The following is a 20,312-nucleotide window of genomic DNA, read 5'->3' as shown; positions in this document are numbered from 1 at the left end:
TACTATTAAAAAGGACCCACGGTACCAACAAGGCAACCCTATCTGGGTTTGGGCAAAAACAGCCACAGAAATTTAAGCAACTATAACTAAAAATCTTCTTAACAAAAAAATATGCTCTTTAGCTTTTTGAAAAGCTTAAGAAAAGTACTACAACTCGTTTATTGTCATCAAGGAATGATTCATAACTTAACTGAGCCAATTAATACAAACATGCAGGCCTATTCAGAATAGGAGCAACGCAACATAGGGCATTTGTTATTTTTATAGATCTTAAAATATCAAGCCTAAATTTCTGGAAGTTTTACCACAGCATACACATAGTATCAGTAGCCTACCATAAAAATTTAACATTTATTTGAGCACAACAACTATAGTTATGAAAAAGACAAAACATAACTAGTATTAAAACCTAACTGCATAAATTAATTTTTATAGCAAAAACTTTAAACTAAATCATGTCATATTATAGATCCATTGCATATATAATTTTCTCAAGTATTCCAAAAAGTCCACATTTGTTATTTTACCATTTTCTACTAATTATTACGATTTTCCAAAGTTCAGCAAAGAAATCTGCGTTGATTCTTGAAAAGCCCTATTCGAGACACTTAGAAGTCGAATCAAGCCTTGATCCAAAAATAAAGTTTGTTGTGCATATGATGAACTATAACTTTTATTTAGGTTCTAGTGTCATGCAAACACTCTAAGCCATAGTTCAAACCAAGTCAAAGTAGCATCACGATAAAGCTTAAATTATCCTTTTTGATCTATTGAAGCACTTTCTGGCCACTTGCTCAACATGAACCCTTCATGACTTTTGTTGTAGAGTTCAATTAGAGTCATTTGGGCAAGGTACAAAGGTTTGGTTGATGACCTATAATTCCATTTACTTAATAAAGCAATCCAAGAAAGATTATAACTTATCATTTTATGTGACTTCTTGATTCCAAACTTAATGAAACTTTTCCACTGGTCAAGATGGATGTATGTTGATGTAATGTACATGAAATAAGCATGTTTAACATTACTCTTGCATAATCTTAACAAGGGTCCACATATAAGTAAGGGTGTGTTGTCCAAGTTTAAGTTGGAGCTCACTCTTGTAGATTTGATCTTGACACCTTCATCAACACTTATCATGTCATGTTTGAGCTTAAACCCATTGCTTAAATGCTGACAAACACCTGGGGTGTTACAGAGGATAAGGCCGACTGGAGAAAGAGCAAGAAAAACATAGGAGAAGCTCACATTGGGCATGAATGGGATTCATCTATTGAAAGCTTAAGTGAAGAAGATGAAAAAGTTGTAACCATTGCTATCCATGAGCCATCTTCTTCACCAAGACTCTTCATCAACATGTCCGATGATGACTACTACTCCCCTCACATTTGTCTTATGGCAAAGGGTGAGAAGGTAAAATCTAAATCCAAGGCCAAAGCTCCTCCACCTCTACCTCCTAGTGATATCTCTAGTAGTGACATTAGTGATAGCTCTAGTGATGATGAATCTAGTGATGAAGAAATTGATAAATTAACTAAGAACTTAGATGGAAAGACCAAACTATTCATCACTAAACTAATGGAGGACTTATAGAGTGTCCAAGCCGAGCTAGAATTTAGAGAGGAAACTCTTATCTAATAAGAGGATCTCTACATTGCTAGTAAGGAAGCTCTTGCATTAGAGAGAAGTGAGATGGAATCCTTGCGCAAGGCCTTGGCCAAAGAACAAGGGGACTATGCTATCACAAAGAAAGAAAATATTGCTCTCAAGAAAAAATATTGTGACTTAGATGAAAAGCACAAAGAACTTGAGCTACAATATAACATTCTTTGGGATAGCAACTCACATCCCTCTAAGGTAAAGGATGCCTCTACTACCTCCACTAGTCAAGGTTGTGGAAAATGTTATAATATTAATTTGAATGCTTATTCCACTAACCTTGCAAACATGGAGGCAATGAGAAAAGAAATTATTAGACTCAATGAGATCATTGTCAAGGGCTGCTTGAGTGGTAAGGCTCAAGTAAGTGACAAGAATGCAAATGATTCAAAAGTGCCTCAATTCAAACAAGGGAGACACCCCTCAATCAAGCATGGGCTTAGGCACACTGCAGGAGCTAAGACAAATGGAAGAAAGATCATAAATGACTATGAGTGTGTCAAGTCTGAGAGGAAGGAAAGAGTTGGTATAGATCAGTCTGCACAGACAGCGGCAACGCCGTAGTCCAGAGCGGTAGCCACACCACGACAGTGCCACAGTGAAGGTCGACCGTGCCGCTCATCGCAATAATGGGAAGGCTATCAATTCTGGTGTTGATCAAACTAAGCCCAAGAAGAAGGTGCCCCAGCAGAAATAGGTTCAACAGAAGCCAAAGGAATCGGTGTGGGGCACTATGAACAAGTATGACTACCAACCAAAGTTTCAACCACCTCGACAAAGCTTGACTTCATGTTTTGTTTTAAGGAACAACAACAGTGGAAAAGTGGTTGCCAAATATGTTGGAAAGGAAGCCAACATATATAGGAATACTTCTATTTGGGTTCCTAAATTTCTTGTGACTAACATGCAAGGCCCCAAGTCTAATTGGGGACCTAAATCAAGCAACTAAATCTGTTTTGCAGGCATACTCCTTCGGTGGGTCAAGTTGGGTGCTTGATAGTGGATGTATAAATCATATGACTGGAGAAAGGAGTATGTTCTCATCATATACCCCGAAGATGGACTCAAATGAAAATATTCTCTTTGGAGACAACTCTAAGGGGGATGTTATTGGTCTCGGTAAAGTTGCTATAACCCTTGAGCATTCAATTACAAATATTTTACATGTTGATTCGTTAGGTTATAATTTGTTGTCCATCTCTCAATTATGCGAGATGGGCTTTAATTATCTCTTTACGGATAAGGGTGTGGAAGTCTTTAGAAGAGAGGATTCCTCTATTGTCTTTACAGGTTATTTAAAGAACAAGCTTTACCTAGTTGATTTCAACAAAAGTAAAGCTAATCTTGTGACTTGTTTAGTGGCAAAATCTAGCATGGGGTGGCTTTGGCATCGCCGACTAGCCCATGTTGGGATGAGAAACTTGGCCAAACTTCAAAAGGATGAACACATTCTTAGGCTAACAAATGTTCACTTTAAGAAAGATAGGATATGTAGTGCTTGTCAATCCAGAAAGCAAGTTGGCATACCTCACCCACCAAAGAGCATCATGACCACGACGCAACCATTGGAGCTCATACACATGGATCTCTTTGGACCGATCACCTACCTAAGTATCGGGGGTAACAAATATGGTCTTGTTATTGTTGATGATTATTCCCGTTTCACTTGGGTATTTTTCTTGTTTAAAAAGTGTCAAGTTAGAGACAAAGTAAAGACTTTTATTAGAAGATCTCAAAAGGAGTTCGGTCTCCCCATCAAGAAAATGAGAAGCGACAATGGGACCGAATTCAAGAACACCCAAGTTGAGGAGTTTCTTGATGAAGAAGGCCTCAAGCATGAGTCCTCAACTCCATACACCCCTCAACAAAATGGTGTAGTAGAGAGGAAGAATCGTACACTAATTGACATGGGAAGGACAATGCTAGATGAGTATAAGACGCCGGACCTCTTTTGGTGCGAAGCCGTCAACACTGCTTGCCATGCCATCAACCGTCTCTACCTACACAAGAAGTTGAAGAAAACTTCATATGAGCTTCTAACTGGTAACAAACCAAAGGTGTCCTACTTTAGAGTGTTTGGGTGCAAGTGTTTCATACTTAATAAGAAACCCAAAACCTCTAAGTTTGCATCTAAAGTTGATAAAGGTTTTCTTCTTGGTTATGGATCAAATGAGCATGCCTATCGTGTTTTCAACAAAACCTCTAGGAGAGTTGAAATAGCGGTAGACGTGATATTTGATGAATCTAATGGCTCTCAAATGGAGCAAGTTGATTCAAGTATTGTAGAAAAGGAGGATCCACCATGTGAAGCAATTAAGCAATTGGCTATTGGTGATATAAGACCACAAGAAGATGAAGTCACTTAAGTGGAGATTCCTCAAGCTGCTGATGAACAAAGTTTCATTGACGTACCTGATGCTGAGGGGAGCAGACCCCTATTGCAAATCAGCAAAGTGGATGTGCAGCATATAAGAGCGGTAGTGCCACACTCCCTCTAACAGCAGCAGCAAGTCCAACTCCGATTCAAGGACATAACTTACAACCCATATTCGAGCAAGAAGATAATGAAAATCCAGAAGATGGACAAGAGGCCATTGATCATCCAAGGCTAAGGCAAACAATACAACGGGATCATCCCGTTGACAACATCCTTGGGAGTCTTTGAAAGGGGGTAACAACTCGTTCATATTTAGCAAACTTTTGCCAATATTACTCATTTGTTTCCTCTTTGGAACCTCTTAAGGTTGAGCAAGCACTTGGTGATCCAGATTGGGTGATGGCCATATAAGATGAGCTCAATAATTTCAAAAGAATCAAGTGTGGACCTTAGTGAAGAGACCCAACACCAATATCAATGGCATGGTGACAAGAAACAAGGCAAGATTGGTTGCTCAAGGTTTCACTCAAGTAGAGTTCTTGGACTTTGAGGAAACATATGCACCGGTGGCAAAACTTGAAGCAATCCGAATGCTTCTAGCCTATGCCGCTCATCACAATTTCAAGCTATATCAAATGGACGTGAAGAGTGCATTCCTCAATGGCCCCATTCAAGAACTTGTCTATGTTGAGCAACCATCGGGTTTTGAAGATCCCAAGTTCCCCAACCACATCTAAGCAAGCACCAAGAGCATGGTATGAATGCCTTAAGGAATTCTTGCTTAAACAAGGCTTTGAAATAGGAAAAGCCAACCCTACCTTTTTCACTCACAAAGTTGGCAAAGATATATTTGTGTGCCAAATATATATCGATGACATAATATTTGATAGTACTAATCATTCTTTTTGTGAGGAATTTAGTAGGATCATGACCAAGAGATTTGAGATATCCATGATGGGTGAATTGAAGTTCTTCCTTGGATTTTAAATTAAGCAAGTGAAGGATGTAACTTTTATTAGTCAAACGAAGTACACCCATGATATGCTTAAGAAGTTTGACATGATGAATCCCAAGCCTATCAAAACTCCTATGCCAACCAATGGACATCTAGATCTCAATGATGAATGGAAAGCTGTGGATACTAAGGTATATCGCTCCATGATCGGCTCTCTACTTTATTTGTGCACATCTAGGTCCGATATTATGCTTAGTGTGTGCATGTGTGCTAGATTTTAAGCTAACCCAAAAGAGTGTCACTTAGTGACCGTTAAGAGAATCTTGAGATATTTAGTACACACTCCTAACCTTGGCTTGTGGTATCCTAAGGACTCTAGATTTGATCTACTTGGGTATTTGGATTCTGATTATGCCGGTTGCAAAGTAGATCAAAAAAGCACTTTAGGGATATGTCAATTCCTTGGGCGGTCCCTAGTGTCTTGGAGTTCTAAAAAGAAAAATTGTATTATGGAGCGGTATAGGGAGAAGAAGAAGGACCTACACATGGTTTTTATTGACTTGGAGAAGGCTTATGATAAAATACCAAGGAATGTTATGTGGTGGGATTTGGACAAACATAAAGTCCCAACGAAGTACGTCGAACTCATTAAGGACATGTACAACAATGTTGTGACTAGTGTTCGAACAAGTGATGGAGACACGGATGACTTCTTGATTAGGATAGGACTACATCAAGGGTCAGCTTTGAGCCCTTATCTGTTTGACTTAGTGATGGATGAGGTCACAAGGGACATACAAGGGGACATCCCTTGGTGTATGCTTTTCATAGACGATGTAGTGCTAGTTGATGAAAGTCGGACAGGAGTGAATCAGAAACTGGAGTTATGGTGGGAGACTTTGGAGCCCAAAGGTTTTAGGCTCAGTAGAACTAAAATTGAGTATATGAGATGTGACTTCGGCACTACTACTTGGGAGGAGGAAGATATTAGTTTGGAAGGTCAAGTAGTGCCTAGGAAGGATACCTTTTGATATTTAGGATCAATGCTACAAAGAGACGGGGATATTGATGAAGATGTTAGCCATAGAATCAAAGCAGGGTGGATGAAGTGGCGCCAAGCATCTGGTGTCCTACGTGATAAAAGGGTACCACAGAAGCTAAAAGGTAAGTTTTATAGCACAGCGATTAGACTTGCTATGTTGTATGGTGCAGAATGTTGGCCTACGAAAAGACAACATATTCAACATATAAGTGTCGTGAAAATACGTATGTTGCGTGGGATTTGTGATCATACAAGAAGGGATCGAGTTCGAAACGATGATATACGTGATAGATTAGGGGTAGCACCAATTGAAGAAAAGCTTGTCCAACACTGGTTGAGATGGTTTGGACATGTCCAACGGAGACCTCTAGAGGCACCGGTGCATAGTAGAATCCTAAGCCAGGATAGTAACGTGAAGAGAGGCAGAGGAAGACCGAAGTTGACTTGGGCAGAGGCAATAAAAGGAGACTTGAAAGGATGAAATATATCCAAAGACTTAGCCTTAGATAGGAGTGCTTGGAAAATAACTATTCACGTGCCTGAACCTTGATTGCTTCTGCTGGGTTTCAACTCTAGCCTACCCCAACTTATTTGGGACTTAAAGGCTTTATTGTTGTTGTTGTTGTTGTTGTTGTGAATTAACCTTGTTTAATGCTTGTTTAAGTTGATGAAAGCCTGATCTGCTTGTGATTTTTGTAGAGGCTATTTTACTTGCTCGAAAATTATAAAATTCATGCAGTGGTCTATTGAATGCACTCTTAAGCTACTGTAATTTTTACAGAATTTACTGTGCACTAAAAATAGCAGTTCTCTATTTCACCTTGCCATCTAAGGAAATTAATAAAGGCATGTAAATAGTTTGTTTGGGCTTAACCATTATACTTTCTAGCATGTTTGCGATGTATATAATATGTTGGTATAGTTGGCAAGTATCTAGCTTTTCTGGAATTGTTTGCCGCATGAGAGCTTGATGCTTGTTAAATGCTTGCTTACTCTAATTAGGATAAGTTGTTAGCTACAGGTTTTAGATTTTCTTTAGGTGGTGAAAATGTGTATATGAGCTTGTTAACTGTTGAATCTTTAGGTGGTGAAAATGTGTATATGAGCTACGTTCTATGCAGTTCTGAAACATGACATTATTTGACCTTGTTAACTGTTGAATCTTTTTAAGATGATAATAAGAAAGTTTTATACAATTTCATAAGCTTTCCAGAAAGTTAAAGAACATGTGTTGTTGGATGCTTAAAACTCCAGCTATAGTTCAAACAAGTGACTGTTGTATTGTAGTTCAAAAAATGCTTAATATAAACTTGCTTTTATGCACTAGGGCTACATGTGACATCTTTGTTTTACATCATATCATCCTTTTATTGCATCTCCTGTGCATTCTTTATATATATATACATGTATTCATGCATATAGGATCGTCGGAAGGAGTGACGCTGTTGGAGCTCGAGACGGTGGGAGAGGAGGTTCCACCGGAGGTCCAGGAGGGTCCAGAAGGGGAAGAACAGGTCCAGGAGCTGCCGGAGTGTCTGGAGCATGTTCCCGCTAGCTTTCTCAAAGGCAAACCCTAGAGCATATTAAGTCTCTCATGATTTATTAAAAATATCTTGAGTTATTTATGTTTGATGCATTAAGTTATAGGAGTTGTTTGGAACCGTTGATGCATATATCTTTCCCTTGTCCAGAAATATATCTTATTACCTCTTTTAGGTCCATGATCGAAGTATATGCTTAGCCATGCTTAGACCGGTAGAAGTCAGGTGATTTCCTGTCACCTGCGAGCTATAGGTGGATACTTGGTCATGGTTGGCTATATTTGCTATCGTGAAAAATAACCATGTGGTGTTATATAAATGGAGACTGGGCGAGATTTTATATGCAAATGGTGTTAGGTTTGGCTATGTTGATCCCATCTATGTCGATTTTAGGACCGTACCGTTGTTGGACCTTGTTCGAGATTGAACGCCGCCTTTCACTTAGCTAGCCAGATAAGTCGTTCCGACCGCGAAGCCGAGTAGCTCAATTTGGGCTAGAAATTTGAGATGTATGGCGTGCACACAGGAGGAAGTAAGGCGTGCGGCGGGACAGGGATTGACCGTGGGCAGGCTTGGCCTGAGCTACCTGGCATCCGGCTGCCCCCCAAGTGTGCGGCTCAGCTCAAACACACAGTATCCCAAATTGTATCAAAGGTGACCTAAGGCTACCGTGGCTAGTGGGCCTAGGTTTGTGTTATGGATTTCTGCCCAGCTGATTGCAACCGATTCGAATCGTCGTCTCTCCCGGATAGAGAGAAACTTGAATGAGCTTCCAACATTCGTAGTAATATGATGGAATACGATGGTTATGTGGTTTCCCAATTAATTTGATATGGTTACTAATGTGATGTTGATGTCCTAAATAAATTGTTTGCCACAAGATAGTTGCAAATGTATAAATAAATACCTCTCTTTAACTTGATGCTAGAATAATTAAAATGGAGGATTTAATTTAATAAGCTTTTATGCAAAATATTGTCAAGCTAACCCCACTATGAAAAGCCTTGCATACTCCTTGGCGTCAATTTATTTTTGATTTATGACGGGTAAGTCTAGCTGAGTATATTCTCGTACTCAAGGTTTATTCTCCATTGTTGCAGATGGTGTAATGTACAATGGTTACTGCAAGAACTACTTCTCTCTAGCTGTGGACAAGGAGTGAGGAAGCGGGCAAGGCCTTCTTTAGTATCTTATCTATGTTGCTTTTGTTGGACTTGATCATTAAACTGACATGTATTTGAACTAAGTGTGTGTGCTGTTTCAAAACTATGTCGCTTCCGCTACTAAATTTGAACCTCGTGTTGTAATAATTATATTTGAACTCCTATGTATGTCGACTATTTGTGAACTTTATGTAACATGTGATGTGTGTATGCTGAATCATGTACGATCTTGGTTGTATGTGGCTTGTATTTCGAGGCCTTTTGTGGTACTCGACAGACTACCGGATTTATATGTGTTCAAGTGTGAGAGTGCGACTGTCTCGACAGTTGTCATTGCACTTGTGCTTTTATGGCCCTGTTCGGCTTACCCCATATTTGACTTGTTCGGTTTGTTTTTTTAGCCGGAACAGTGTTTTTCTCTCATAACAATTTAGTCAGAACAGTATTTTTCAGCCAGTTTCAACTAAGTTTCAGACCAGCGAAGCGGGTTTATTGGTTATTTCGGTAGCTAACCTGTTTGGCCGCCGTCAAAACACGCCTTGCCGCAGCTACGGCTGCGCCTAAAGCGCCACAGCTTTGGCAAGGCTTGGCGGCCGAAATAGCCTGTGGGCTTGTGGCGCAGCTGCGGCATGCCAAGGCCTTGTTCACTTTACAAATTTTTTGAACCCGATGAATAGTACCACTTTCGTCTTATTTGGTAAATATTGTCCAATCGTAGACCAACTAGGCTCAAAAGATTCATCTCGTGATTTCCCACTAAACTGTGTAATTAGTTATTTTTTTTACCTATATTTAATACTCCATGCAAGCGACTAAAAATTGATATAATAAAGAAAGAGTGAAAAAACTTAGAATTTGGATGGCATCTAAACAAGGCCCAAAATGCGGCGCCGACCAAACCCCGCGGCGGCACGCCATGGTTGCGGCGCGGCAAGTTGTGACGCACGGCGGTCTAGGACCTGGAGGTTGACAACTTTTTATAGTCCTTTCAAATAAAAAATTGATTTGATATAGCCCATTTAAAAATAAAACTGATTGTAGCGTTGGTAAGTTGTTTTTAACCGGCGACAAAAAGAAAAAAAAGGGAATTGATTCAAGGAACTCTTAGCGTCAGCTCTCTACGTTTGTTACGTGCAAGGCAAATGTGCTGCAATTCACAAGGAATGGCAAGCGAAATCCCGAGTCGAACGTAAGGCTGGAACCTGGGACGAAATTTCCTGCGGATCACGTCCCGAAGACCTATGCAGAATGCAGCCTCAACGGTTCATACTTGCCACGTTGAATCGTTCAACTAAACTTGTCTTAGGCAGCAAGAACAAATATCCAGCACAGATGCTTCCTGTGCACAGCACACCGGGAAGGCTGATGTATTGGGCCCAGGAGCCGTCCAATAAATATCTTGGACTCTTGCAATCACAAGATGGCGAGAAATCAACGCCACCAGGCTCTTAATAATCAACTCTAGTTCTTGTGTTCAGACAAGCACTTCCAATCACTGCCCTTATCCATTTTCTTATGTAGTCAAGCCCCTCGTTCCAAAGTCTACTGCGAAAATGAAAGGGAAGAAGCCAGACCTGTCCAAGCAACCAGTCTTTGAGATCCAGCAGAAGCCAGCCCTTTGTGCTATTTCGCAGAAACAAACTGCCGGACGCAGCAAACACCCTGTCTTGAGACAGGCAGGAGCAAGGAGAGCATGCCTGCAATTCCCTGCACTTCGGTTGGCATGCATGGGGTCCCCTCATGATGGGGAGACTGCTCCCAATTCCAAGAACCTCATGGACTCCTCCCTCTCCTGCCACCATCCTCCCTTCATTCCCCTTATATAAACAAACACCTACCTTCTCCATAACCCACCACGAACCACAAGTCCAAAATCCCGTGCATAAATCTTGCCAACCATTGCGAGGTCTTCAGTCTTTGCCATGATCTCGCGGGATAACTCCGGCATGGACTCAGACAAGGGCGCCTCCGTGCAGTTCCAGGACTTCCTGCCATTGATGGCGAGGAAGCTCGGCGTGGAGGGCCTGATCCAGGAGCTCTGCAAGGGGTTCCAGCTGCTCATGGAGCCCAGGGCAGGAAAGATCACCTTCCGAAGCCTGAAGCAGAACGTGACCAGGCTCGGGCTTGGCCAGCTCCGGGACGATGAGCTCCTGGAGATGATGAAGGAAGGCGACCTGGACGGGGACGGGGCGCTGGATCAGATGGAGTTCTGCATCCTCATGGTCAGACTGAGCCCTGAGCTGATGGAAGAAGAGGCACACAGGATGTTTCAGCATTGATGTAGTTTGATCCTTGTTACTTGGTACAACAGAATATAGTGATATTTTGTCATTTTGCTAGTTCAACTCCAATGTGGTATTGCATTCAGAAATATTAATATGCACAGGCTGACATTGCTCAGATTATGATATTAAAGCCCCCTTTGGCACGACTCATCCAAAACGGCTTCACAGGTGAAGCCAAAGCCGGTGAAGCCAGAAAAACTGGCTTTTCCCGGCTTGTAGTTCATTTTAACCCCGACTTACAAAACGGCTTCACGCTACAATGCCTCGATTTGCGCAAAATAGATGAAGCCGAAGCCGGCATAAGCCGTGCCAAAGAGGCCCTAACACAAGCTGAAAATTGGACTACAAAGTGCAACGAGCATTCACTTTGCTGTTTATACATGTAAGACCACTTCATATCTAGGGCATATCAAAAAAAGATGTGCCTGATGAATAATACTGTCCCGTTACCAGCGAGGGGAAGTTATTTATTCCAAACTGTGTGCAAATACATAGAACAACAAAAAAAAAAGTTTTGTGATAAACCATATTACACGAGTGTCTCATTCCCTCAAATGCACTACTCTCCATCCAACCTAGCTGTGTGGCAATTCCTGTACTTTATGAAAGTTCTACTGGAGTACCACAGAGCTCACCAATCTCCTTCTCCAGAAGCTGCACAAGGTTCACTCCAGTCCTCTTGTATATCCAACCATTGGTTGTTGCATCCCAATCAAACCTAGAAGGCCCACTGCATTCATATCCAGATAGCATCTTTATATAAGATAAAAATGACATACAAGTTCAGCAAAGCGCTTTTGGGTATTGTACAAAATACCCAAGCGTGGGTCTGTTTGATTGGAAATAAAAGTATTAATAAGTTTCGCAGCAACATCATAAGACAAATAACCATATCGAATAAACTGAACCACATATCACAAAGGGTGGCCATAAACAATATTCGAAAAATGACATGTACTCAGTACTCCTAAGTCCTTACACAGGGACAGGTTCACGATACTAGTAAAATTAATTATTAGTGTAATACAATATGCATCCACCTTGAGAAAGGATGATAATACAACATGGCAGACAAGACGATGGCAATCAAATTCAGGTGTCTATTACATATAATGAAACAAACAACAACTGAGGTACTAAGATAGCATTTACTGTACCTCACAGGTGAAGATAGCCAGATTTGTTTGTTTGGCGTTTGCTTGTTTATAACATATGTCCCCAGATCCCCAAGCCTTAATGTCAAAACCTGATTCTAAAATGTCCAAGAAAAGAAGGATGCATCAATAATCAAATACATGAAAAAGAAAACACATACTAGAAAGGATTGCATGATTCTCCATCGTGTGTTGCAACTAACCCCATACTCTATGTCGAAACCATCCATCTGAATGGAGTCACCATACTCCTAAAAAAGACAAGAAGAATAGTATTAGTCAGAGGTATGCTGACTAAACATGTTGTTTGAGATGTCTGAAGGCCATAACAAAGAGGATTCACTACCTCAAGTTTTTCAAGCAAATCATGAATCGACTCATCTGCTAATTTGTGAAACTCGTCCTCTTGCATTGCCAACCTGTTCAATGTACGCAATCATAATCACAAACTATCCCATGAGGCAAAAAAAATATAATAACAAAAGTTCAAATAACCAAACTATAAAGTAAAAACAGTTAAACATACTGAAGATTACATTGTTGCAATCAACTAATACCAGTAGCTAGCCCAACTTTCTACATTTCAGTTTGTTGATTCAAGCAACTGTAGTCTCTTCTAATGACCTATTATCCATTGTCACTATTTGGCAAAATAGAGAATGTTCAGAGTACCTAATTTAGGGTTACCTGATTGACACAGGTGGAGAGGACAAATATAATAACAAAGATTCTTAGTCCGAAGCAAGTTGGGATTTGTAGAGAATGTCAAATGACTCAATTCTCAACAAAAATTGCTCTATCAAACATCCTACACGTATGCTCTGTTTAATTTCTCCATTGCCCTCATTCATACTTGTAAGCAATCCAAATTACACAAGAATGCATTAATGGATCAACGTGCTAAGACTGCAAGGTCGAGAAACAAACTTGTGATCCACTGCAGATGGGCCAGAGCCAGACACATCTCCTGCGGACTGTGTACCAGGCTGAGTCGACGAGACGGTCCTTGAAGAGAAGAGAAGAGCTGCTGGACACCTGCCGGATAGCCGCGCCGTTGCAGCGGTCACCACGAGGGACCGAGAGGTGGTAGCTTCAGGGAGACTGGTGGCCCAGAATAGTTGCTGAGTGCGGGATTGTAGTCGCCTCCCGGTTGTGAGGCCCATGAGAAGCTTACGCGATGCCATGGCCACCTGTGTGTGTGTATACCTATGCACCAGCCTATGGCACTCAGAGAGGTGGCGCAACCCTGCTCCCGTGCTGTGTCCACAAGGCCGCAATCAGGTCACGTGGCGAGATGGCACCTTGAGGTCCAGTGGAAGTCACCGCCTAGATCAGAAGAAATATTAACAACACAAGAAAGTTCAACACGAGATTAGAGGAACCATTAGAAAATTACAATTGAATGCAAGAAAGTACTTACAAGGCAGAAGGAACTAAACTGAACATGTTCATTATAGCTGATTCATTCTTATAATATAAGGCCTGCCAAGCCTGTAACTGAGCAATAACATGTCAAATTGCTTTTTTTTTAAATAAAAAAGTTAACCATGTCACAAGGGAAACCTACTAATTGGCCAACACAATTGACAAGGAAGACTTGCCACTTAGGCACGCGTGTTCATGTCAGATCAAATGGAAGCAATCATATGCAAGGCAAATGCAAACTAGATAGCACCTTCATTAGAGAAAGAGAAGCTAACATAAGTAGCCTCTGCTAAAAATAGGAGCACCAGTCTAGAGATCAGAAGCTTCAGGTCAAACGCATATTTATCTCAAATTAGTTCCTCAATTTGTTCTGCAAAGAAAAACCAGAGAAGAGATGCATACTCACCTAAAAAATTGCTAACTTATCTCGAGCTATTGTCACAACACAACTCCTAAGACAGCACAACAGATTAATTTTGAACATGAAGATGCATCACAACCTGATGTATTAATTAGTCTTAACAAATCGTGGGTTTGCCCTCAGTAAGCAGTTAAGTAACTAGATCTGCAACAAGATTGAACAATAAAGGATGCACATCGTCAATAGTCTCTGGCGTCCCGAGATTCAGCAAGAGAACGCCATTTTTTCAATGCCTTAACAGCATGAAAGTCTCTCTGTCAGGACTGCAATTTGTGGCTACAAACTATCGGTGGATCAGGATGGTAATATGGTATGATATCCCCTTCTCTCAGCGTCAAAGTCCTTAAAAAAAAGGATGATAAGCTATGCTGTAACTGCAAATCTATTGCAGCAAGGTGAAAATCTAATGCGCGGTTGGCGGAGCTGGCGAATTTCTCCGCGTAGGTCCACTATTTACGCGTGTAAATCATCCGCAGGTTACATACATACAGATATAGACGACAAACGCACTAGAAATTAAGGAGTGGGCAGCAATTTGAAGTTTAAATAAAAGCCAATGCGAAATGGTACTCGATTCCTCAGATGCCAAATACCTGCTGTGCTGCTCCTGCCAGGCGCCCAGACCGCCGGACTCCCGCTGGCCGTTGTTGCCTGTCCGCCTGGGCAACGCCGACCGACAGGAGGCAGCCGCACGACAGCACGAGAACACGGCGCTTTGGTTTGCCGGCGCGGTGGCGCTCGATTTTGCCCGCCTTCCGGGTCGATTCGCCGCGCCGCCGCTCGATTTGCTAGCGCCGGCAACCGCAGAGGCGAACCTGTGAAGGCCTCCAGCACCTTCGCTGGTTGCCTGTCTTGCTTGTGCTTACTGGGCTGCTAGGTCGCTGGGACGGCGGATGAAAGTTTGGGCCGAGAAACTCAGAGGATTTATTGGGCCACGACAAGGGCCAAGCCCAAACCCGCTTAGAGAGGGCGGAGTTTTCGTTCCTTCACCGAATACGAATCGGAATGCTACAACCCACGAAAGCCTTATCACAGTGCAGCTAGACCTAGTGGGATGAGTTCGTTTCTTCGTCAGGTAATGCTTAGGAAAAAAAATAGTAGCAAAATGTCATTACTCATTAGTGCTTTTAGTGCTGTTGTGTGTAACTGTGTATACGTAGAGCTACAGCTAATTATCTGTTTGTCTTCAAAAAAACTATATATCATGCATTTCCTCTATTCTTATGTTGGCAAATAACATTCTTTAAGAGAAACTAAGAGTCAATCTATTTTATCTGATTTTTTTCTTGATAAATAACGGTTATGGTTCCAGGAGCATTGTAGGTGAGATGGATTTTGAAATCACACCGGCCAGTCACAGTACAGCGTTTGGGCTCCTGGGCTAAATGAAGCCCTTATTTGGATGGGCTTGTAACTTGGGCTGATCCAGCCCAGTGCAGCATATGCGCCGCCGCTGCGCAACAGGCCGGCTTCCACACAAGAATTATATATCTGGAGATGCAATCACAATTCTCAAACTCATCTCACGATAATCTGAAAGCGACTCTCACAGCATGACTGCACCCAGCCCGAGAATTTCACAAGATTGCGATCTGCCTGGCTAGCTAGCTGCTGCAAACAACATAATAAACGGATGAACAATAATTCCTGCGATCGATCGAGCTGCTGCATGCGACACGTACTCCAAACTGTTTGCTTACAGTGCCATGTCCTACTGTCCTGTGATGATGAGCGATCGAGCATTAAGAAACAGCAAGTGCATTTATTAGTGTAGAATAAACGAGCGAGCTAGGCGGCGGCAGCCTGGCCGGATGGATGATCACGCATGGGCGGTGGGCATGGTGGTCCTAAGATCTACTCGATCGGTCGTATCAGTGAATTAGGTTCTGTTTAGTTCCCCTCTAAAACGCCAAATTTTTTAAGATTTCCTGTCACATCAAATTTTTGAACGCATGCATGAAGCATTAAATATAAATAAAAAATAAAACTAATCACATAGTTTAGACGAAATTCACGAGACGAATCTTTTAAGCCTAATTAGACTATGATTGGACACTAATTGTCAAATAACAACGAAAATGCTACAGCGTCGTTTTGCCAAAATTTTCGGCAACTAAACTGGGCCTTAGAACTAAAGTTAGTTAGCAGAGAGTATCCCATATGCTGCGCCAGCCACAAAATCTGCGATGCGATCTGGATTCTGGCCAGGGAGCGAATTGAAGCAGCCGGCCGGCCGGCCGGCCACCAGCGGGAACAGTCGGCAGTGCCCGGCCTGGGCCTGCAGCGCATGCACACGCTTCCTTGCATGCTCTCTCACGCACACGCCACTCCGATGGTGCTGAGGCTGAGCTGGTTGCCGTCAGCTTTTTCTCTTCGATCTCCCGGCCCGGCCCGGACGAGACCTCCCCTTGCTTGCTCTGCTCGTCGTCGCCGATCTGCTGCACACTGCACCATGGACGGATACGGATCGTCTACTCGCCGTCTGCCGGCCGCCGGTAGCCATTAATTCGCATGCCGCAAGCCCGCAACTAGTTTCTTTTGCTTCGTTCTTGTCGCTACAGTGGCGACGTACCTCACCTGACGACCAGCCCAGCCTGTTGGCGCAATCTGCCATGGCAGCGCCCATCCAGTAGTGTCACCACGGATGGATGACCACGCGAACGCGACCTCTCCAGGTCCAGCCGCGCGCGCCCCGGCTGTGTCTGCTGGCCGGCTCTGGCCGAGGGAGACAGGCGGGGTAAGTGGCGGCATTTACTCATCCTCCGACTCCGATCCGTCTTTCTCCTCCATCCGCCCCTGACTACTGCCTGCGCGCGCGCCGGTCTCGCTCGCTCGTTCGTTCTCTCTGCATGCGGATGCAGATGGAGATGCAGATGCAGTGCCCTCCCTGTGCTGTGCTGTGCCCCCTCGATAAAGATTTCCAAACGGGCCAGGCCCATCGGGCCAGCACGGGCACGATGCTGATTTGGCCCGGTACGAAAACGGCCCGGCCCGCCTCTCCCGTGCCCGTGCCAAGCACGGCACGGCCCCGTGCCCGTGCCTGGGCCGCGATGCCAGCCCGTTGGCACGGCACGGGCACGACCCGCTCCAGAGGCCGGCACGGGGTCGGCACGGCTTGGAGCCGTTGGATGGAGACCCCGGCGATTCCTAGCCGTTGGATGTAGGGTTGGGACGAGTGGCTATATAAGCCAGCGGCCGCTCCTGGCTGCGCTGAGCCGCTGAGCACTGTGCTCATTCTCTCCCCCGCTCGGCCGCTTCCCAGTCCGCTCCGCGCTCCGCTCCGCTCTCCTCTCTTCTTCGAAACCCTAGCCACTCACTCACCCGATCTCCTCTCTTCTTCCCGCCCTCCGGTGGCTGGTGACGACAGCGGTGGCTGGCACGGGCACACGGCACGGCCTTCTACACCCCCCTCTTCTCCCTGACCGGCGATGTAGCTTAGTCGTCTCCATCTCCTCCTCGTCTCTCTCTCGTCGGTCTCGTCGACCTCGCCGGACTCCGGTGTCATTGGGGCTCCGCAAGGAGGCGTTGAGGTACCAGGACGCCGGATCTGAGCGACGTCGGCGTCGTCGTTGCCTCTGGTGCTCCGTCAAGCGAGGTGAGCTCAGATCTGCTTCTTCTTCTTCACTTCATTTCTTTTCTTGTTCTTGATTCGGTGTTCTTCACTTCTTGTTCTTGATTGTTTGTTCTTCATCTCTTCTTCTTCTTCTTGATTTAACCCTAGATCTGTTTCTTTTTTTTTTTTGAAGCCGCTGGCGTTGAGGGACCGGAGGCCGGCGACGACGAGATGTCGGACGAGGAGGAGGACATCGGTCTCTCCATGACCATCAACGACGAGCTCCGCCTATGCGGGATGACCGGAGACGACGAGGACGATGTCGTTGGGGATGCCGAGGAGCTCTTTTTATTTCATATTATGTTCTTCTTGTGTTATCTTTTTTCTTTTGCTTTCTTCAAATTTGAATTTGATCATTGAATTGTGCTGCTGTTTGTGAACATTTTAAGTGTTATTGAGGTTTTAGTGCCCAGGCACGGCACTAATCCGCTGGGCTGCCGTGCCTTGTGGCACGGCACGGCACTGCCTGGACTCCTTAGTGCCGTGCCTGGGCCGGAGTGGTGGCACGGCGGCACTACACGGCACGGCACGGTCAGGATGCCGTGCCTGATAGTGCCGTGCCTGATAGTGCCGTGCCGCGCCGTGCTAGTGCCGTACCGTGCCCGGACGGCCCGTTTGGAAAACTTTACCCCTCGAGGAGAGGACGACTTTCCTTCCTTCCTTAGCTAAGCTAGCTGCGGCAGCTACTGGACTGTCACTGTTCCGATCCAGTACAACCAGTGCGCTGTGCACTACTGCTACCGCCCTCTTTGCCGAGGGCCCCAGACGTAAGCGCATTTACTCCACCTCATCTGCCTAGCTCCCCCCTCCCATTACCCCCATACCGTGCGTGCATGCATCATACTGACCGACCCATCAGCCTACTATGCCGATGCCGGCCGGTGAAGCGCCGTGTACATACGTACGGGCGGCGTGCGTGTTCCGTCGTCGATCGTCTTCTACTGATCCGGCGGCCATGCATAAATTTAGACCCATGCCCATCGAACTATCATCTATCTTCTGTCCATCGCCATCGATCTGTCAGAGCAGTGTATGCTTGCATTCATCCATTCATCATTCATTCAGTACCACTACTAAGCACACAGCAACTTACTCGATCCGTTTAATTAGCTACTAGGGTTTAGCGTTCGCATGCGACGATGCAAGCTGCATGGTGTTGGGGACCTGGGAGTGACGTTGACGACGACCTGGGGGTTAGGGCTACCTAGATAGATCTGGGTAGGTGTCTGAAAAGTGCCTCGTGGACATGATCGGGCCGGGGAGACGACACAGCAGAACAGAAGGGAACAGAGCTGTTCCTGCACTAGCTAGCTAGCTCTAGCTATGCCTGGGACGTGCGAGGGAACAGCGCGTCGCTTGTTTATTCCTCCTCTGCTTCTCCTGGTCTCCCAGCCAGTCCTAGCTAGGCTAGCTCCCCGACGGTACTCTTCGCCTGATGTTAAAGCCGACCGAGGGAAAAATATTATAAATCGTAGCAGGCTGATAAGTTTAAACCAACATATCCTATGGGCTAATTAAACCCATCGATCGCCACTAATCACTACTAAACCGGCGTTTTGCCGTGTGCCTCTGGCACTCGGCAAAGTCCGAAATACATTTGGCAAAGGCTTTGTCGAATGCCGCACTCGGCAAATGCCACTCGACAAAGAATTAATTTGTAAAAAAGCCTTTGCCGAGTTTGCCAAGTGCCGAAAAAGCACTCGACAAAGATTTACACTCGGCAAAATAAAAATACGAAAAAATTCTAAAAATAATAGCAATAAATTTTTTTGGGAGGAGGCCGCCACCCGCCAGCGCCCTTCCATCCAGCGCCACCGACCATCGAAGTCGCTGTATTTTTTGCGCAAAATTCGCGGCCGGCGGGATTCAAACTCACGACCTCTCTCTCCTGTGTCTGTTGCTCTACCACTGCACTACACCGTCATTTGTGTCTAGATTCCGTTATCTATCCTCATATATTATACTAAACCGAGAGTAAATTGCTTGTTTGAGGCCCTAAACGAATTCAAATCAAAAAGTGGTCAACTATAAAGTTTCATAACTTTTGGAGATCTACAATTTTCATTTAGGAAGTTTTTCCATCCGAGGTCGTTTGAAAAATTTGAATTTTAAATTTGAGAGATTCAAACGTAGTTTTTCATGATAAGATGATTTCAAATCTAAAAATTGTCAACTACATAGTTTCATAACTTTTGGAGATCTACAATTTTCATTTAGGAAGTTTTTTCATCCGAGATCGTTTGAAAAATTCAAATTTTAAATTTGAGAGATTCAAACGTAGTTTTGCATGATAAGATGATTTCAAATCAAAAAGTTGTCAACTACATAGTTTCATAACTTTTGGAGATCTACAATTTTCATTTAGGAAGTTTTTCCATCCAAGGTCTTTTGAAAAATTCAAATTTTAAAAGTTTCAAATTCAAACGTCGTTTTTTGCATGACAAGATGATTTCAAATCAAAATGTTGCCAACTACAAAATTTCATAACTTCTCAAGATCTACAAAGTTTATTTTGGTCATTTGTTTATCCGACATAGTGGTAGTAACATTATTCACAAATCTTATATATCTCTCTCCTACCTTCATGAAACTAATATGAGAGATATGAGAGAGATGTAGATTTTATGAACAACGTTATTGTCGCTTTGTCAAATGAAGAAATGATCAAAATAAACTT

At 43.7% G+C, this 20,312-nt stretch overlaps 2 protein-coding genes across 3 annotated transcripts; one reads left to right on the top strand and one right to left on the bottom strand.

The window, feature by feature from the left end:
• The first annotated feature begins 10,175 nt into the window (after window positions 1-10,175).
• LOC136472700 (calcium-binding protein PBP1-like) lies at window positions 10,176-11,119 on the top strand. The gene has a single exon (XM_066470403.1). It carries the CDS (start codon window positions 10,660-10,662, stop codon window positions 11,014-11,016), a length of 357 nt encoding a protein of 118 aa, XP_066326500.1. The 5' UTR covers window positions 10,176-10,659; the 3' UTR covers window positions 11,017-11,119.
• A 339-nt stretch (window positions 11,120-11,458) lies between these two features.
• Window positions 11,459-14,865, bottom strand: LOC136472699 (frataxin, mitochondrial-like). Of its 2 annotated transcripts, none has more exons than XM_066470401.1 (6): window positions 14,616-14,865; window positions 13,104-13,502; window positions 12,523-12,595; window positions 12,380-12,427; window positions 12,180-12,274; window positions 11,459-11,752 (listed from the first exon to the last, which is right to left on the bottom strand). In XM_066470401.1, the coding sequence occupies exons 2-6, from the start codon at window positions 13,358-13,360 to the stop codon at window positions 11,623-11,625; spliced, it is 603 nt and encodes a 200-aa protein (XP_066326498.1). In that variant the 5' UTR covers window positions 13,361-13,502; window positions 14,616-14,865; the 3' UTR covers window positions 11,459-11,622. The 2 variants fall into 2 exon arrangements, with proteins under 2 accessions (XP_066326498.1, XP_066326499.1); XM_066470402.1 differs by lacking the exon at window positions 14,616-14,865 and adding an exon at window positions 13,597-14,600.
• Window positions 14,866-20,312: the final 5,447 nt, after the last annotated feature.

This window comes from Miscanthus floridulus, chromosome 8 (genome assembly GCF_019320115.1).
Source record: "Miscanthus floridulus cultivar M001 chromosome 8, ASM1932011v1, whole genome shotgun sequence".
Taxonomy (NCBI): Eukaryota; Viridiplantae; Streptophyta; class Magnoliopsida; order Poales; family Poaceae; genus Miscanthus; species Miscanthus floridulus.
The sequence above is the reverse complement of the archived record's forward strand: the minus strand, read 5'-3'. Positions and strand labels throughout refer to the sequence as shown.